Here is an 18,303-nt window from a genome sequence, read left to right on the forward strand (position 1 = left end):
ATTTATGGACTTCTCAAGTTAAAATGGGATCTGAAAGAATTACATCCTTATAAATGGAAAAGAATAAACATTCAGTGTACAGTGCCAGTGCATGCAAACAGCTAAGAAAGGCTTGAGTAAGGCTAAAGGGGGAAGATAGACTGCTTACCTGAACAGCGAAATAACAAAGGCCATGGAAACGAGAAGCTATCCTTTAAAAAGCCGATGTTTTTGCTAAATAAACAAAAGGATTATAAACTTAAACAGATAGAAATAGGCCTAAAATGTGAGGGTGATGGTGGTGCTGAGTTTGATTCAGCTCAAAGTTTGAACTGAGTTTGAGCTCAAAGCTTCACAAAATTCCATTAAACCAGAATACAATTTTTCGTATGCAGCAGGAGCAACAAGCAGTCAGGGGGCTGAGGGATGGCAAGGACTACTCAGCAGCAAGTCAGCTGCAGGCTGTTGCAGAGGAGAGGTAAATTGATGATGTTTTGTTTGTTGCTGTGAAGGGAGTTACATTGTACAACCCTTCTTATGGGTGAGCTACAGCAGAATCTCTCAGAAATTACAGTGACTTCAGAAGACCTTGTAGAAAAAAACAGATCACATGAACAATAGCAAATTGCCAGGAGTGGATGATACAAACTAGTTTAAAAAAAAAAAAAAAATGTTTCAGGGAACCCTGGGAGTACAGACATGAGGGAACCCAGGGAGTACAGACATGTAAGCTGGTATTGGTACTTAGTAGGAACTTAGTAAGAGCTAAAGTTAAGGACATCCTAGCACCTGAGGGATGTGGTTTGGTTGGAAAGAATCAATGAAATTTTCACAGAGAGAAGTCCTGCCTTGCTGTTTAAGTTTTTTTGAAGTGTGGGCAAGCAAGACCATTAATAAGTTGATCTGTCTGCTATGTTCTACTGAAATTTCATAAATGCTTTTTACAGCATCTCTTCCCAGAGGCTTTCAAGGGCAAGAGGTATTGGCTTTAAACAGAAAGAGGGTAGGTTTGGATTAGATATTAGAAAAAAATTCTTTACTCTGAGAGTGGTGAGACCCTGGAACAGGTTGCCCAGAGAAGTTGTGGATGTGGCAGGATTGTAGACAAACTCAGTTAGAAGACAGCAGTGTCTGGGGAATGAAATGGCTCATGAAATGTAGTGTAGATGAAAGTGATGCATGGGGGTGAAAACCAGTCCTAACTTCACACATAAACTGATTACCACTGTGCTGACTGTTGCCACTTGGGAGCTATATTTTCTGGTAGACTGGCTAGCTCAGTGCTTGGTAATACTTAAAAGCATCTGACAGGCATATCAAGTGTGAAGATTTGTTACAAAAGACCTCGACAACAGAAACACAGAATATTACTCCTATTGTATGAGTCTATGGTTTACCTATACCCTGAATTACTGTGTGCCATTCTGGTTCCTACATCTCAAAAAGCTAGGAGGGCAATAAGATGAATTAGAGGAATGAAAGTATGCATCAGTTTCTGTATGAGGAATGAGCTCGAGAGGACTCTTCAGCCTGGAAAAAAAGGATGTTACACAAATTGAGGTTTGCAAAATCAGAACCAGGGGGAAAAGGATGACTGGGTTAGACTGCTTATGGTCTCCTTCAATCTAAAATCTTGGGATCATCAAAAAGTTTTAAAAAATAAATTTCAAGAAGCGTATTGGTTCATCAGCAGGCAGTAGACAATGCGGAAGGTCTTGCCAAAGAATGCCAGAGTTGCAGAAACTTGCAGGATTGAACACGAGGACTAAGAAGAGATATTAATTGAAGATTACCAAATAGGCAGCCCACATCAGGTTCTACCCTGTGGTATAAATACAGGCTGGAAGAATGTTCAGGGGGGATTGTTAAATTGTTTTTTCCTATTTCTTTGTTCACTTAGTATGTGTTTCTGGACTCTACCAGAGATGGAATGCTGACTAGACAGACCTTTGGTCTGAACAAGTTTGAGTTTTTATAAGTTGTGTTCCAAGATCCATTTTAAGAATAGTTAGGTGTTGCATTTATTAAGCATCAGGGTCTACTTCTGATAAAAATCTGGAAATGTTAGAAATAGTTGATTTAGAAATAACTAGTCCTTCCAAATGTATTTCTCAGAAGAATAATTCTAAGTTTACATGGTATATGTGACTAAACCAGGCCAAAGTAGTAATTAAAAAGTTATTAGAAATGCAAAAGTATTTCAAAGAAATAATCAGATGTAGAATTTCTTTCAGATTTACACTACATGTTAATTGTTCTTTTTCATGGAATGTAAACATTTCTCTGTTAGAGAACAAAATCTGTGTGCTACTGTGTCCCTCAGACTAGTTGCCATTCTTTAATGAAGTTTTCATGTAGTTGTTGGAGCCCTGTCCAGCCTTGAAGAGTGTGTGTTATATTTGTATGTTACACCATCTCAAGGACCTGTGCTTTGTTCAAGACTGTAGCACTTTATCTGATTTGTGTCATTATTAGCCTGCATATGTGGGAGCTGTTGCCTCTCTTTGTTCATTTGTATCATTGGAAAAAACAAGGATGAAATCCTGTCGCGAAGTCATCTCTGAAAATCACTTGCATATTTATATTACTCCTAAAGTGATCTTACTCTATCAAGAATTACTTACTACCACATCTGCTTTACTCATAGCTGGAATATATCTTAGTGCACTTTGCTTACTTTCATGTCTAATATGAAACTGAAAAATTATGGGAATCTTTTTGTATTCCTAAAAGAATAGAACTCTTAAAGAGAGTCAAATAACAGTGTGTTTTTGCAAAAGGACTTCTTTGAGTCATTTCGTTCTTCAGTGTTCTCATGACGATCACTTGCAATCTGGGGGATCGTTGTAGAAGAATAATATCTCAGTCCTTTTTAACTGTCCTTTTTTTAGCTGTCCTTTGGTAGTCACTGGCATCTTTTGCAACAGATTTTGATGGTGTCAGAAGAAAGAAAAGTAGTTGTTTTGTTTTGAAGTTGTAGTGAGACAGTGACTGTTAGTTTCAGCTGGGATAAGACATCACTGTTCTGCAAAGAAGAGTTCTTGCTCTCCAGCCATTAGTGTGCCAGCTTCTTTCCTGGTGGGAATGCAGCTACTTATGCCATTACTTATTAGTTGGGTGGGAAGTAGAGATGAGACCTGAGCTAGTTAGTTAAAATTAACCCAACCAAAAAAATTATTATCATCTGATTTCATTGTAAAAACTGTCATGGTGCATAATGGAGACTGTACTTGGCAGGTAGACAGAGGAACGGTTATCTGGGGCAGAAGTGAATGCTTGAGAACATGGGAATGGGAGGGCTCTTTTCTTGGGACAGTTCTGAGATAATGTAATCTGAAATAAATTGTGAAACTGTGCTGTGAAATTTGGAATGCATTCCATTTATACCTTGAACTCTTAACTTTTAAGATGTAAAGGTAGTATTCTCAAAAGAAACCGAAGAGCTGAAGTTTCTTAAAGCACCATTTTGAATAAGTCAGCTCTTCATACTGAAGGATTTTGCAACAAAGAAACAGTAATGGGGAAATACCGAACATCAGTGGTATAAAGACAGTGACAAAAGAGTGAAATTTATCTTTTTCTAGCAGTATTTTTGGTTGAGGGTGTTCCTGTTACAAAACTTGCATTTTAATTGGATTGTAAACTGCTGAATGGCTTGTAAAGTGTTTTGTAAGGAATTTGGGGAAATGCTAATTCTTGCAAACTTTTTCAGAGACAAGTACTGCTTTTGTCTAGTTTTTACTCTTATGCCCATTTACAAGCCAAGGTTAATACACCTTCATTATAAATTTAGTATAATAACCAGTAAATCTCTCTTCTGAATTTACAATATGCTTACTCTAATCCTTCTGGTAACTCCAATTCTCATTACTTCAGTCCATATGCTCTTCTTTTCTCCAGTGCTCTGGGAACAGATAGATCTAGAAAATCAAATTAACTCCAAGGTCAAAAAATGAATGCTCAGAGCTGAAGAGCTCCTTTCAGCTGGGGTTGTTGCAGCATTAGATTGAAATTTTTGAAGTTTCACTGTGTTGCTAATAATGAAGAGACCTTACCTGCAGGGTCTGTGAAGTGAACCTAAGTTCAAGTGGGTATACATTTAATGTAAACTACAGTAGAAACAAAGGGGAAACTCTGGACTTTTTATGACCAGTCAGTAAAATAGAGAAAAAAATCTACTAAGCCCCTCAAAACTCATAAAATGAAAAGGTGACACTTTCCCTTAAGATGTCTACAAGCAAATTCCTTAGCTTTTTTTCAGTGAACTAAACAGGACTTTAATAACAATAAAAAAAAATCAACCAGCTATGCAGAAACATTTGACAGAAAGTTCTTCATTTTTAGTCTGAATAATGTGAAGCATGCCCCATGTCCTCTGATTTTTTATTTTTTAAAATTTTATATGCTTTTCAAAACCCATTAGAGTAGAATATGTATGTCTAAGTATGCCTTACACCAAATTGCCATGAAGTGCTCATAAATTACACATTTGCAGATGACAAGTCTTGCAAGTAGAGTGGTTCATCCAGCTACAGTGCCAAAACAAGACATGAGCAGCAATTGGATTTTCTGATTTCTGAAGCATGCAATTACTCCTGTGTAAAAAAGGAAGCTGTATGTGTGCCAATAATGTATTAAGAGATGAAATTTATTTACTATCATCATTATACCATGAAGGTCTGCCTTTTACAGACGGTAATAAATTCATTCAGCTTTTGTACTAGCATACTACATCATATTTAAGACCTGGTATTGCAGATGCAGACTAGCTGAAGCAAACTGATGATGAAGATTCCGATTAGCGTTTTCAGAATTTTTTTTTTTCTGCCATGAAGCCAAATGGATATGAATTTCTAGAGACTTTAAGGTATAATTTTTAGTTTTTGAGACAGAAGTAACAAACGTGAGTTTTCAGAGACTTTAAAGTTCTTCTAGGCCACACTTGCCACAGAGTAAAATCCCCTTGCTTGTTTTTTTTATGACTAGTTGATGCAGACGGAAACTAAGGTGAAGGAGAGGAGGATAATGAAACTAGGTGTAGCTTGCTCTCACTTCCTCCTTGACCACTGGTGCTTCACTGATGCTGATTCTTGGCACTGTCTGGTGCCTTCTCCTTTCAACTTGCGTGTGCTAGATCCAGGAGCTAAAGAGATGCTGTACTGTTCTGCAGTCTAATTTTAGAGAGATGTGCTATTTTGCCTTTGAAATATATTGCATGTCAACTTGCAGAGTGACATCAGACCAAGACATATCTGTTAGTCCATGACTAACTTTTCTGTTATTCTACTAGTGCATCTGTAATGAGTACCGGATTTGACAGGGCAAAATTATCTTATAGTGTGACAACATAAGCAAAAGACATGACAGAAGTTGAATTTAAATTTGAGTTAAAATAATCTGAGGATAAAAAAATGTGCTCGTCTGAACCAAAATGTGAAAACTGTGTAAATCTGGGATAAAATGAGTGACAACAGTTGTTCCTAGTTAATCTATTAGGAGAACCTTTCTGTAATGTTGATGTGTGAGGTTTATCATGCAATCATAACTTCCAGTGAGTGAATTTTAAATAAGATAATTTTGATTCAGAAGCCAGTTGGAAATGAGCCTTTAGGTAGGAAAGGAGGGTGAAAATATGCACACTACTCACAGAAATGATGAGGATAGCAGCCAAAGAAGCAAAAACTGTGAGTCTTGGAATTTCTTGATGGTATTCAGAAGAGATTCTTCTATGTTTATATATTTATATATTTATACTACCTATAGTAGTTTAATATCAGATAATGTTTCTTTCCTAGAAAGCTTTATGGACTCAACAGAGGAAAGACTGTGGTCCCAAAGTCTTGAGATGCAGAAAGGGCTGTTTTTCTGTGCAGACTGTTTGCCCTTCGAGGCGCAGTGATAATCTTCCCACTTATCATCTGGCTCTATGATTCCTTTTGTATGTCTTCCTATCCTCTTTGTTCTCCTGCCAGAGTTCCCAAACTGCAAAGACACAATCAGTGTAACGAAAAGTATAAATTATAAATTGGTAACTTAACATCAGCAAACTTCACAGGGTGCATGTGCTCCCACTTCTGCAGTGATGTAACTCTTTAGGTTTGCTTTGAAGTGAGGAACTCAGGGATAGCTCAGTTACTTGGACAAGCTCAAATAGTAATCTTGGGAAACTTCATGCCTTTCTCAAATATGGATGAAAAACTGACATAAGACAATGCTCAGGTATGCCAGTTTGATATTATGATTTTTGTGACTGTAGACCTGAGGCATGGGTTTTCAGTTCGCATGGGATACATGTGTGCATGTCCTAGTGCTTTAAAGTGTTACAGCACTTTGCTGTCTCATAAAGCTGTGATCACACTTAAGAGAGGAGAACTTTGCTTTCTGTCCATCATGTTGGATGTAGATTCAGTAGGACTGAGTCAGATTACCAGACGTGTTGTTTGATTTTTAGTAATGTAACCTAGTAAGCAGCATAAAAGCTAAGAATTTCAGGATACTGAGGCTAAAACCTAGTAATGAGTATGAGACACTCAATTATTTTCATCCAGAAGAACATGTAAGTATGTAGGAAAGTAGTAAGAGTTTAAATAGCCTATCTCACTTCACATACCAGTGATTTTAATCCAATGAGAATGAGCAGATATAGGAATGTAAGCAGAAAGAAAATTGATGAAGCTGTAGAAATGGAAAAAGGCAAAGAAAATGTAGTAAGTAGTTTTTATGTACTGCTTCTCATAGATAAAAGGTTATTTTTGATAGAGGATGTGGTCTGATGCTTGAGTAGTTTCTTTTAAAGAATTTTTCCCTGAAACCTATTGTCCAGTAAAGAACATTATGAGGGGGTTTTTGTGTCTAAATGCCTTGAATGACAGATGTGAAGGATATTTATTAAATGCATAAAGAGTTCAGTGTTACATTTTGAGTTGTGTTATTTGTGGCTAATGACTTTTCAGTTTTTCAAAGCAGCTTGTGTGTAAATCTTCATAGTTCCCGGAATCCTATTGCCAGTAAAAATTAACAGAGTTTCTTTGATTGTTTTAGAGGTGTATTTGATGCTTCCCTCAAAATGGCTGGGTTCTATGGACTGTATACTTGGCTGACTCATACTATATTTGGAATTAACATAGTCTTCATACCATCTGGTAAGAATTTGGACAATTATAACATATTTATAAATAATATCACAGAATTATTTGTTGTACAAAATCAGAAGGATTCAGTGTTAATGATAAGCTTAGTCTAGTCTTAGAATATGGCCATGGGTAAGGTGGAGAGAAGGCCCTTACTGCTGTCTTATCACTGAGCCTTGCCTTTTCCTGTTTTCACAACACACTTCCTGCCAGCTGTTTTACTGTTTCTGTCTCTTTCTTTTCCTGGATGTAATTCTTTCTCCCTTGTATTCAGTCCAAGTCTTCTCAGGTTTTAAGTTCATTCTGTCTGTCTTGGCTTCTGTTTCTTTCATAGTTGACAGGTGCTGATTTTTCAAGATGCCTAAATGCAGGAAGATGTGGTATCATGAAAATGCATGATAAAGGCATACTCCTTCTCAGTACTGTTGCCTGACTGTATTACCAGCCTCTACTTTTCTTTTATTCATTGATCTTTGCTTTGGAAATGGCCAATGAAAAATCTTCTTCCCTGTTCCTCTTTTGCCTCTCTTCCTCTAAAAATAGTAGTAATTTCAAAATGTTTGTCTACAAGGAAACATAAGGGGAACATAAAGCAAGAAATCCCAATATAGCAGGAAATGGCTGTATTATAAAGTGCAACTGCCTTAAAGGCATTGGTTGTCATTAGAGATACTTAGAAAGAAATCAGTCTTTTTCTTTCAACTGCATGCAAAATCTTAAAAATTTTTGCTTTCTGGTTAATGAGACAAAATAAAAAAAAAGAGGGGAAAAAATGCACTCAATTGTGTTTTGTAGTATGCTAAATTAGAATGGCAGCAATACTGTGTCGCTTTAGATTAAAACGGGTATTTCAGGTGGGTATACACCTGTGTGTACATGTTTGCATAAAGAAATATGTAAGTAATAAATTTTATGTTTGCCTGGTTTCTCATTATTGTGGTTGTTGCAAGAGATAAAGTAAGTTAAGGGGAGACTTGGGCTCATATACTTTCTTACGCACTACTTTGAACTTTTGTAAAAGTTTAAAGTGTACGTGATGGGTATAATGTCAAATTTTTCTGAGTTGGTGCCTCTTTTGGGAGTAACTCCTGACTGTCTGTTGCTGAAGCTCTTACATATGGGAAATAGTGTAATTTTCTTTTTTCCTAAACCACAGCTATAAAACTCCAAGAGCCTCATGTGGCACTTTTTCAATGTCTTATTTAGAGCAGTTGATAGAAGTGGGACTTACTGGTGTGGCAAAAGTGTCAGAATTTAACTGTAAATATATTTTTGAAAAATGTTTCTCTGTCTTTTTCTCACTTCTGCTTCTGTGTGCTCTAGCATTAGCAGCAATCCTTGGAGCAGTGCCATTTCTGGGGACATACTGGGCAGCAGTCCCTGCAGTCCTAGATTTGTGGCTTGTGCAAGGACGGGGATGCAAAGCCATTTTGCTCTTGGTTTTTCACCTCTTGCCAACTTATTTTGTTGATACAGCCATTTATTCAGATATATCAGGGTAAGTACATAGAAGACTTTTTAAAGTTAGCATTGTAAAAATTATTGACAATCACTGATGCCTTTAATTAAACTGATTTTTCTGAAGCATGCAAAACAGTATCTTCAAGCATAGGGATAAGTGCAGTGATATCACCTCATAGTAACAAGTTTTACTGGCCTCAGTGCCTTTATTTTCCCAGGCCTCTTTTCTGTGAACTTTGACACTTCAGAGGTCTTGAACTCAGCATCAGCAAAATTAACTGTTTCGGTTGGGATTCTTAGAATTAGTTTACCTTTTTGGACTAAAGGTGTGTGTAATATTTTACTTTATATCCTCTAACGCCAAATGATACTGCAGGACAAACAAAACCATGAGCTAGTTAGGGACCTGAAAAAATACTTTAATTTTTCCAAATGGATTGTAAGAATTTTGAGGATTTTTTTAGAGACAGCCTTTGTGTTATGTTACCATAACCCAGTGCAAAAGTCTCTTGAAATAGCAAAACTCTCTGGAGATGGGCTTCTCCTGAGATAGCAGCCAGTGCTGTTTTTCTATTGTAGGTGGTAGGCATAGATTTCTTGAAAAAACTTAGTAGATGTTTGGCTGCTCTTTTGACTTGAAATGTCACCTGGTTTTGGCTTTGAGGTCGTACACAGGGAAACAAAGTCCAAGCGATGGAGACAAAGTCAGCGTTTGCAGTTGTGTGTGTGGAGTGCAACAGAAATGTTCGCTAACATTTTCTGCAGCTGAATTATCTGTGAATCCTTTTATTTGACTCAGACTAGAAGATAAAGCAGCACAGTTAAACAGAGCTGGCAAAGATACGAACTGTCAAGTTTTCCATGTACAAGACATGTTCACAAACATGTACAATATAGATATAAAGTTTTACTTCTCTAGTTACTCTCTGAATCCAGGACTTCATGATCCAGACTTGGTTATGTGTTGATCTTTATTACAGGAGAATTAATGTAGAATAAGGACATAAGGTGTTTAAGTTCTGTGTTGTTAGAAATTAATATTTTTGTTCACCAAATATAATTACACTGAACGGAGAGTACCTAAGGATAATATGCCCAATATTAATACTAATTTTCAAAGACTCTGGCTATAATTATTTTTCCTTAATTTAATCTAACAAGTGAGGTATAATCAAATTACATTTTTTTTCCAATGATAAATCATGGATAAATTTAAGGCTAGTAGCTATTTAAACAGCCAATAATTCTTCTACTTACTAGAATACATTTTTTTGAGTGTAGGGGATGCAGACTCTGTTTACTGTCCAGAAAATATATGGGACAGGAATAGATTTTCTGACAGTAGAGCAAAATTGTATTCTTCCCATTAAATAGAACAGTAAGCATCATGCTGTCTTGTAGATTAGATTAAACCTATTTGAAATAGCTATAATTAGGTTATGCAGGGTTTTCTAAATGGATTAACTTCATATGGTAGTCCTATTTGATCAGGTGATCTGTTGTTTAATTTAGCAAACTAGCCAGAAGAACATTGAAATTGATGCAAATGCTGAGAAAAAAATATTTGAAGTGTTTAAAGATTTATAAATGAATCATGTGGGAGAAACATAAAATTATAAGGTCAAGTTTGTCCCCCCAGAAAAACAATCTGACTTTGCCAGTAGGTTAAGTTTGATCTAGGTGAGACATGACTGAGGTGTGTCTCATTTAATAGGTCATGTTTCATGGTTTCATTTTGCATGGTCTCACTTTGCACACAGTTGTGATGAAGGCAAAGACTTAAAATGTGAGAGTTGAGTAGAAGTCAGCTCCACAGTAGGAACCTCAGAAACTGCTGGGACTCTGAACTGACTAGCTGGTGTTTTCAGTGCATGACACTCAAAAATTTGGGAGAACGTCTGGAAAATGGCTTGCTAAGTTTCAACTGTAACTTTTCTTATACAATTCCATATTGCCAGCATTATTTTGGCTATAAAGAATGAAGGATGGTGAACAAGTTTTGTGTAAATGTTGTTGGTAGGATTCACATTTTGCACCTGAATTGAGACATGGAAAATGAAAATGGCCTGGTTTACTTGATGCCATAATAGCTCTTATCGAAAGCTTATCAAAAAGCTTTATCAAAAGCTGATCAATAGCTCTTATCAAAAGCCTATCAAAAGACCCAACTTTCTAGTAAATATTGATATGTGGATTCAAATCTGGTTTTATTTTGCATCTGAAAACATGAGAAACTAATGATAACAAGCACTCAGTCTAAAAGATTTTTTAATAACAAAAAGGGGAAGACATGGCTACTTATTTAAAGACTGTGCTAATTGTTCTTTGAAATATGTAATCCAAGTTACCATCATTATGTAAATTACCGTCAGGGGTGCTCATAATATGTGTTGCTAATTGTGTTAAAATTTAACAGTTCTTGACCATAAAGCACGAACAGTCTTTGTAAGCAAGCATCTTTCCATTCCCAAAATGGAAATGTTTTTGCTGTTAGCTCCTTCAGACATTCTTCAGCAAATGTCTGTAAAGTAACTACTCCATTGTGGTTATTACCAGCATTACATGCTACAGTAGCGTTTGATTTGTTGTGCAAATACAGCACAGAATACAGATTGGAACATTTGTGCAGTCATTCAAACAGCAGTTTATAGAGTAAATATGGGTATCTACAGCTAGCTGTGTCATTTTCTAAGCTTAATAAAACTTTATTATTAATTCACATTTCATAATGCATAATACTCTGTTGTTCCTAATTTAATTTTATTCTTCTTGTGCCAGAGGTGGTCATCCTTACCTGACAGGTCTTGCAGTAGCTGGTGGAGCATACTACCTGGGACTGGAAGGAGCCATCATAGGACCAATTCTACTTTGTATACTTGTGGTTGCCTCCAACATATATAGTGCCATGTTGGTGAGCCCAACAAATTCAGTGCCCACTCCCTCACAAGCGACATGGCCATTACAGATTTACCGGTGAGCTATAAATGTCTTACTTGGATGCATTATGTTTTTACACAGTTATGTCTGCATAGGTATAGAGAATGAATGCATGAGTTTTATAAAAGAGTATGCATTCACATCTGCATGAGTACTGGAGTATTTGGAGAGAATTCAGCTATCCTGTATTCTAGAAATGAAAATTATGGTAAAGTAAAACACTCACTGGAACTTGTATACTTGAAGTGTTTGTTTAACGTCTCTCAGCCTCTTACAGAAGGCTCTTTCAGAAAATTCACTGATGGTACTTCTGTGTCCTGTAATTTATATGTTGCTTGTGTGCTAGGAGATGATTGAACATCCTTTTTTTCTCATAAAACTATTATTATGGATATCTGCAGACATCCACAACAGATATCTAATGGAGTTCTTTGTCCTTAATAAAGGAACTGTCTGAAAACACTGTATTTTTATATGTTAATGCAAAATATAAATACTGCAGAATATAACTAAACATACCTAGATTTTAAAAATGTGATAATATTCTGTACCATTATGTCATTAAAAGTATGATTCTCTAAATATTATCATTGAAGTTACTGAATTTGGGATGTAGAAATGTATCTTTAAACTGTACCATTAAGGAATGGAATGGATAAACTCCTAATTGAATAACTAATTACATTAGTTGGAAATCACATTGTGACGGTGTTAGTGACAGCAGCCATTTAAATGTCTCTACTGTCTTATTAAATTATACAGGTTTAGCTCATTATACATATATCTTAAAGGGGATTCTCTGCTTATGAGAAATTATTCATGTGAATAAGGCAAAGGATTATGTTGTCATCTTTCATCTGGGCAACTTAGGAGAAAAAAACGCTAATTGGACCTGTCTGTACTCTCTGACCTGTAGAAGTTACATTCCAAGACTTACCATCTATGCCATAGACAGAGCTTCCCACGATATGCACAAAAATTTCTATGGGTGTTTGTTTCCTGTTTAATTGGTAGGAAATTAGTTATTTGTAACCACTGGGCAGATTTGAGTCTTACTTTGCATTTTCTTTCCCCCCCCCCTCAACCCCCAACTCCCAGGTCATCTCGAGAGAGTCCCGAGGAGATGAAAATGTCTTCAGAGTGATGAAGGTGCTGGGATGTATCAATACAACATGAGGGAATTGCTGTCTTCTATCTTGAGTTCACAGCAGCCATGGCCTTCTCTCCCTTCCCAGCTGTGCCTGGGGGCAGCTCACAGGGAAGCATAGCTTGGGGTTTAGTAGAAAGTATTTCTCGAACATCTGCTGGCCTTACATTATTGTTCACTTTGCCTCTTCAAGGGAGAATGTCTACTTCCCATGGCTTTGCATACCAACACACAGTTCAACTACCTTGTTGAAGACTTTGAAGACCTTCTGTCTTCATAAAAAGAATGGTTAAAAGGGACAGGCACATCCACTGGAGTCATTGTTATCTGCTGAAATTACTAACTTGGCTTTTATTTATTGGGTTATTTGTCTTATTAAATTGTAGTAGCTTTAAAGAAAGCTGTAATTCCAAAATATTTATTTTCAGTTAATCTGGTGGCAAAAGAAGTGTAAACCACTTGTTGTGAAATGAAAGTATAATAGAAGTATTTGCTGTTCCTCAAAGTATTTCTTTATAGGCTTCAACTCTCATATGTAACTCATAATAACACTTAAATGTCATCCTCTTATATGCACTGAAATTTAGTGGTCTTGGAGACTGGTGTTTCTAATATCATCCTGAAATTAGTAGAAATGCAAACTGTTAAACGTGGGTTTTCCTCTTACTGAAATAGGAGGATTTGTTTAAATAGTTTAAATCTTGCCCTCATTTGCAGTGAAATCTGATAATATTTTGCTGCTCACCCACCCTCCCAGTGGAGTCATCTTGTCAACTAAATTTAATCCAAGGCCTTAAGTGTTTTCAGGCAGTAGTAATGTGTGATAGTCATGTCTACTTCCAGTAATAGGAAGAAGTCGAATGGGGATTGTTTAATGTTGTTTTTCAAATGCTGTGGCTAAGTTCGATTAACTTTTCAAACAAATTTTATTTCCAGAGAGAAAGGGAAGAGAGCACAGATTTTGGTTTAGTTTAGTTAGGAGTTTTGTAAGCCTGTGACTAGATGTCTCTCTAAGATATAAGATATGCCTTAATATATTAAGATATATCTTATTAATAAAGTTCTTAAATTTCTGAAATGTTGCCTCAGTCACAGCGTGAAATCCTCTAGTGTTTTTCTTCCATACATAACTTTGCTTAACTTGCAGTTTTGGTGACATTTAAGGCCTTTTATATTGATTGTTGAAATATTTTGACAAAATGGATCTTTATAAATGGATCCTTTTTGTAAAAGGGAAGTGGGTTTTTTGGTAGATATTTTTCACAGTTGCACAGCTTTTCCACAAATACAATGAGGCCCTGGGTACTAAGTAGCAGATGCACTTGCTTAACCAAAGAACCACTTTTCAGTTTCTAGTAACTTCTCTTGAATTTATTTCAGTTTGATTGATAATGAGTTGTACAAAATACAGGCATGCCTTGTGTTTATTGACAGTAATATGATGGATGAAACAAAAATCCATTCTTATCCAGGGATAAGAATGTCTCTGAGATGTGTGTACAAATAGCTGTCAGTAATAAGATGTTCGTTTTACCTGAGTTGCAGGAGTGCTGATAGATATGGAAGGTTCTTACTTTCATGGGTGTAGGTATTTTACATTGTTGCTAAAAATACATTTCCATGGAAAGTGATTGGAAAGTACTCTGATACATAGTAAGCAAGAAAGTCCTGCTATAGGTTTGCAATAAACAGGCTGCCTGTTAAGACACAAATAGCGTTACTCCTCAGATTCTCAAAATTTACTGCTGCGATTTTACTCATGAAATTTTATATTTAAGTAGTTGAGTGTGGTTGAGTGTGCTGTTTGCACACTTGTAGGTATGTGTTTGAAGGACAGACTCAGGATTAATTTAGTAGGTTGACTCAAGTTCATTAAAATACGGAAACATCCCATTTAGTATTTTAAATTCTGAAAGATCTACACATTAGTTCCAACTAACTGAATAAGAAGAATGTAATGCTTGAATCAAGTATATGTCCTGTGGTTTTATTTCCTTGGCTTTTTTGCTCATGAAAAATCTTTAACAAAACATATTTTTATAATTGTTACTGGCTAGGGTCGAGGATGATGAAAAGCTTGAAGGTGTCACTAAGTATTCCTGCAACATTCTAACCAGACTGAATGTGAACACCATTATACTTAGGAAACTTGCTTATTATATTACTTTTTGTTTAGTTCACAGTTTTGCACTGAATCGTTGTGTTCTTATTGTAGCTTATTGTAGACAGCATTTAAAGAAGATTAGTAGCAAGAAAAAAAAGGCATCTTTAATGTATTTCCAGTTTTCCATTGCACCACTTTGCTCACTGGTCAAGACATTATATTGTCCACATTTGCTATCCCATTTTCTGACACAATCTTTCATATTCCTGTGGTACTCAACATAGTCATTTTAAAGAGTCATATTGTTTGGTTTTAAGTTTTCTTCCTTCTCCCCCTTTGCCTGACCACCTTAGATCCAAGAAGGGTCTCTTAGTAATATTAAAATCATGTTTCAGACACATTTATCTTCCGTAATGGCAAATGAGTAAAATCATCTGAGACAATACGTTGCTATCTTGAAATATTCCTTTCCCAACATGAGGAGAAATCATTTTGTGTAGAGAATTCATATCTGATGTAGTCTTGTTAGTTTGCCCTCCTTTAAAATGGGGCTTCATATTGATGAATATTGAATCATATTGATTGAATGGAGCTTCATTCTTACTGTTTCAGATTCAGCTAAGACTTGCCATGAAGAACCATCCGTAGTACTGTCTTAGTAAGTGTAGCTTAAAGAGCTTGTGCTGCTGGCTGTGCCTGATTGAGGAGCCAATTATATGGTTCAGTAGTGGTACAGTGACAGTATATTGCCAAAAAATAAGAAAAAAAAAAGGGGGGGGGGAAATAAGAGGCAAAACCTCTACCTTCTTAGAATAGGAAATATTCACTGATTGTCACCATGTTTAAGGGAAAAAAAAAATCACAAAACACCACCTTATGAAAGCATGTACTTTGATTATTTGGGTTTTGTGCTTACTAAGTGTCTAATTACCAGGAGAAATAGAAGACCTAGTCCTTGCATATTTAGCAATCTATATTGTTTTCTGAGAGGACTCAGCCTCTTTAAGAGTAGTTTAATTTAGATCAGTCTCGCATTAATGCCAAAATAATCAAACTGGTCATTTTGACTTCTGGTCACTGTAAAGTGTCTATTTGCAGTTATATTTCCTCATCTGCAAAAACAAACTGCAGCTCAATGGGATAAGCTTTTAGTAGATGGCTTGTGGGGTTTGTAAAAAAAAAAAACACCAAAAAAACCAAATGGCAACAAATCAAACCAAAAGCTCCCTTTTCTGCAGTTTTCTACAGTTTTCTTAGGAAAGATTATCTTTTCCATAATGCTTATAGGCAAGAAGTTGATGGCTTTTAGCTCTACTGTAAACACTAATTACAGAAGTAGGCATTTACTAAATGTATTTAGTACATGTGGTGTTCAATTTGAACAAAAAAAATTTAGAGTTCAGAAGGGAATGCTCATAGTAATCCAGGACAATGGATTGTCTCATTGTCTCTCATGGTATTGTGAAATTCAACTGTGGTGGATTTTTATAATTCTCTTCTAGCAAAAAAGGCTGGTGCTGACTGTTTCTGGCACTTGAGTCTGAGTTAGCCCTTCCACCCCTTACCATACGTTAGCTGAACGTTATTGTGCTGTGGCAGACGTTACTTTGCTGGTGCAGACAACTGGCATCTCTTTAATCCATGGATGCATCAACTTTTTTAACTCTATATTGACTTGTATTTCAAAGGGTTTCTTCTTACTATTATTTTTTACATTTTTTGCTCAAGCAAACTTTGGCAATTCCCTTCTTATTTCTACAAAACTAGGGTTGCCTAAAACTATTACAAATGTTAGGGAGGCTTGATCTTTAACCTAGTACCATATATCTGTCATTAAAGTACCTTAGTGCTTTATGGTAAAATTTTCAAAAATTGCTTTTAAGTGATTGGAGATAAAAAGAAAAAACTGAATTAAAAAAGCAGCAATGTAGAAACTTATTTTGGTGTTTTGAAACCAGAAACAATGCCAGAAGTGATGAGCATATTCAAGGATTCTACATTGGGCTTTTAAATGTATATATTGATATGCAGCATTATATAAATATGAGCAGTCTCTGTCTTATTCAGACTTCAATTGAAATTTTTTGCTATCTTTTTTTTAATGATATCTGAGAAAAAACTTGTGCCTGTGGATAGTGAAAACAAGCAACATTTTCTAGAATTTATGTTTACTTGTTAACAGTTTGAGGAAGAGCCAAGCAAATACTGGTCAGGTGACTACAACTGTTTTGTTGTTAGTTCGTATAAAGTAGGGAAAAGCTGCTAGGAATGCACTGCTGAGAGATTACTGTTCCTGGAAGTATTTGCACACATCCTCTAAAGAGCTGCCAAAATTAACAGGTCATGAAATGTGTCTTCGGTTCCCCAAACTCCTAATCTCTTCCACACCTTATCTGATATATTATTTTGAATATGGTTTAGTACATGAGAGTATTGCTTCACCCCCTTTTGGGAATGAATTCCAGGGGCCTGAAGGGCATGCTTTGAATGTCCATACTGAAAAAGTATGTCCAACTCAGGAAGGAACTGCTAATTGGAAGCAATTGCATCCTTGATCTGCTCTGCATATGGTTGGACTTGGACAAATATAATTCACATTGCATTGGGTTAGAGATTATTTTTTTACTATAAGTACTGTGTGGTGACACCAAAGCCTTCTTTGATTGAGAAGCTGACCACTTTCTGTTGGTCTCAACCTAAAACAGGAGCTTTTTCAACAAGTGTCAGTAAAAACTATTTTTGTGTTGCTCATAACTTAATGCCTCTGTAGATCAATGTTTTTAGTTTCTGTCATCTGTCATCACTGGTATATTCTGCAAGCATACAATTTGTTCAGATTGTTGCCTTTAAAAAACAGATTTTCTGTGCTTTGGTGATGGTTGGAAACCAACTTTTTATACCAATAGTTAGGTGCTTACCTATACATATATATGCTAGCTAGTGTTTGATGTTAGAACACTAGGGAAGGTTGGTTTGGAAGGCTGGGGTTTTTTTTCATCCTTTGGTAAATTTCACCAAACCAAATCCAAAGAAACTTTTGACACTGAATCCTAAGACTGGCTACACCCTACTCAAACCTAACATCCAACCTCTTGCATTACAGAGCACGAGTTATTCTAAAACATGCATTCCTAGCCAGGCCCTGTGGGGATTTGGAGCAATAACTTCTATTATCTGTTGACACAAATTTTTTTGTAAATGTACATGTGATACATCATCAGAACGGAACTAATGTTATCATAATTGGGTTTGGTACAGTACTTAGTTTTGCATGTATAATATTGAAAATATAACCCCTTTGTCCACCAGTGACAGACTAAAATGCGTAAGTTAAAATTGAGAAATACTTGTGTAGACTGCAGAGGTATTTAAAGTAAATGATTTTTATTGTATGCACCAGTGCTCATCCTAATAAAAATTTTTTTGTAGCAGATTTTAAAAGCTTTTAACTTAACACTGAAGCCACATTGCAGTCCTTTGTAAGCACAGAATGGTTATTATATTTTGAAATAAAATGCCGTTAATGTAAAGAAAACTGAGTTTGA

The 18,303-nt window shown here is 36.0% G+C and overlaps 1 protein-coding gene across 2 annotated transcripts in view; it reads left to right on the plus strand.

Annotated features, from left to right (window-relative positions):
- Window positions 1-14,906, plus strand: part of TMEM245 (transmembrane protein 245) — a 75,111-nt gene extending 60,205 nt beyond the window's left edge. For both annotated transcript variants that reach the window (XM_027881881.1, XM_027881882.1), the window contains 4 exons: window positions 7,021-7,121; window positions 8,433-8,607; window positions 11,349-11,543; window positions 12,606-14,906. In XM_027881881.1, coding sequence (XP_027737682.1) covers window positions 7,021-7,121; window positions 8,433-8,607; window positions 11,349-11,543; window positions 12,606-12,651 — 517 coding nt within the window. In that variant the 3' untranslated portion in view covers window positions 12,652-14,906. The remainder of the gene's footprint in view (window positions 1-7,020; window positions 7,122-8,432; window positions 8,608-11,348; window positions 11,544-12,605) is intronic.
- Window positions 14,907-18,303: the final 3,397 nt, after the last annotated feature.

The sequence above is a fragment of the Empidonax traillii genome, unplaced genomic scaffold (genome assembly GCF_003031625.1).
Source record: "Empidonax traillii isolate 1590-97213 ecotype Southwest subspecies unplaced genomic scaffold, ASM303162v1 scaffold98:size2021230, whole genome shotgun sequence".
NCBI lineage: Eukaryota > Metazoa > Chordata > Aves > Passeriformes > Tyrannidae > Empidonax > Empidonax traillii.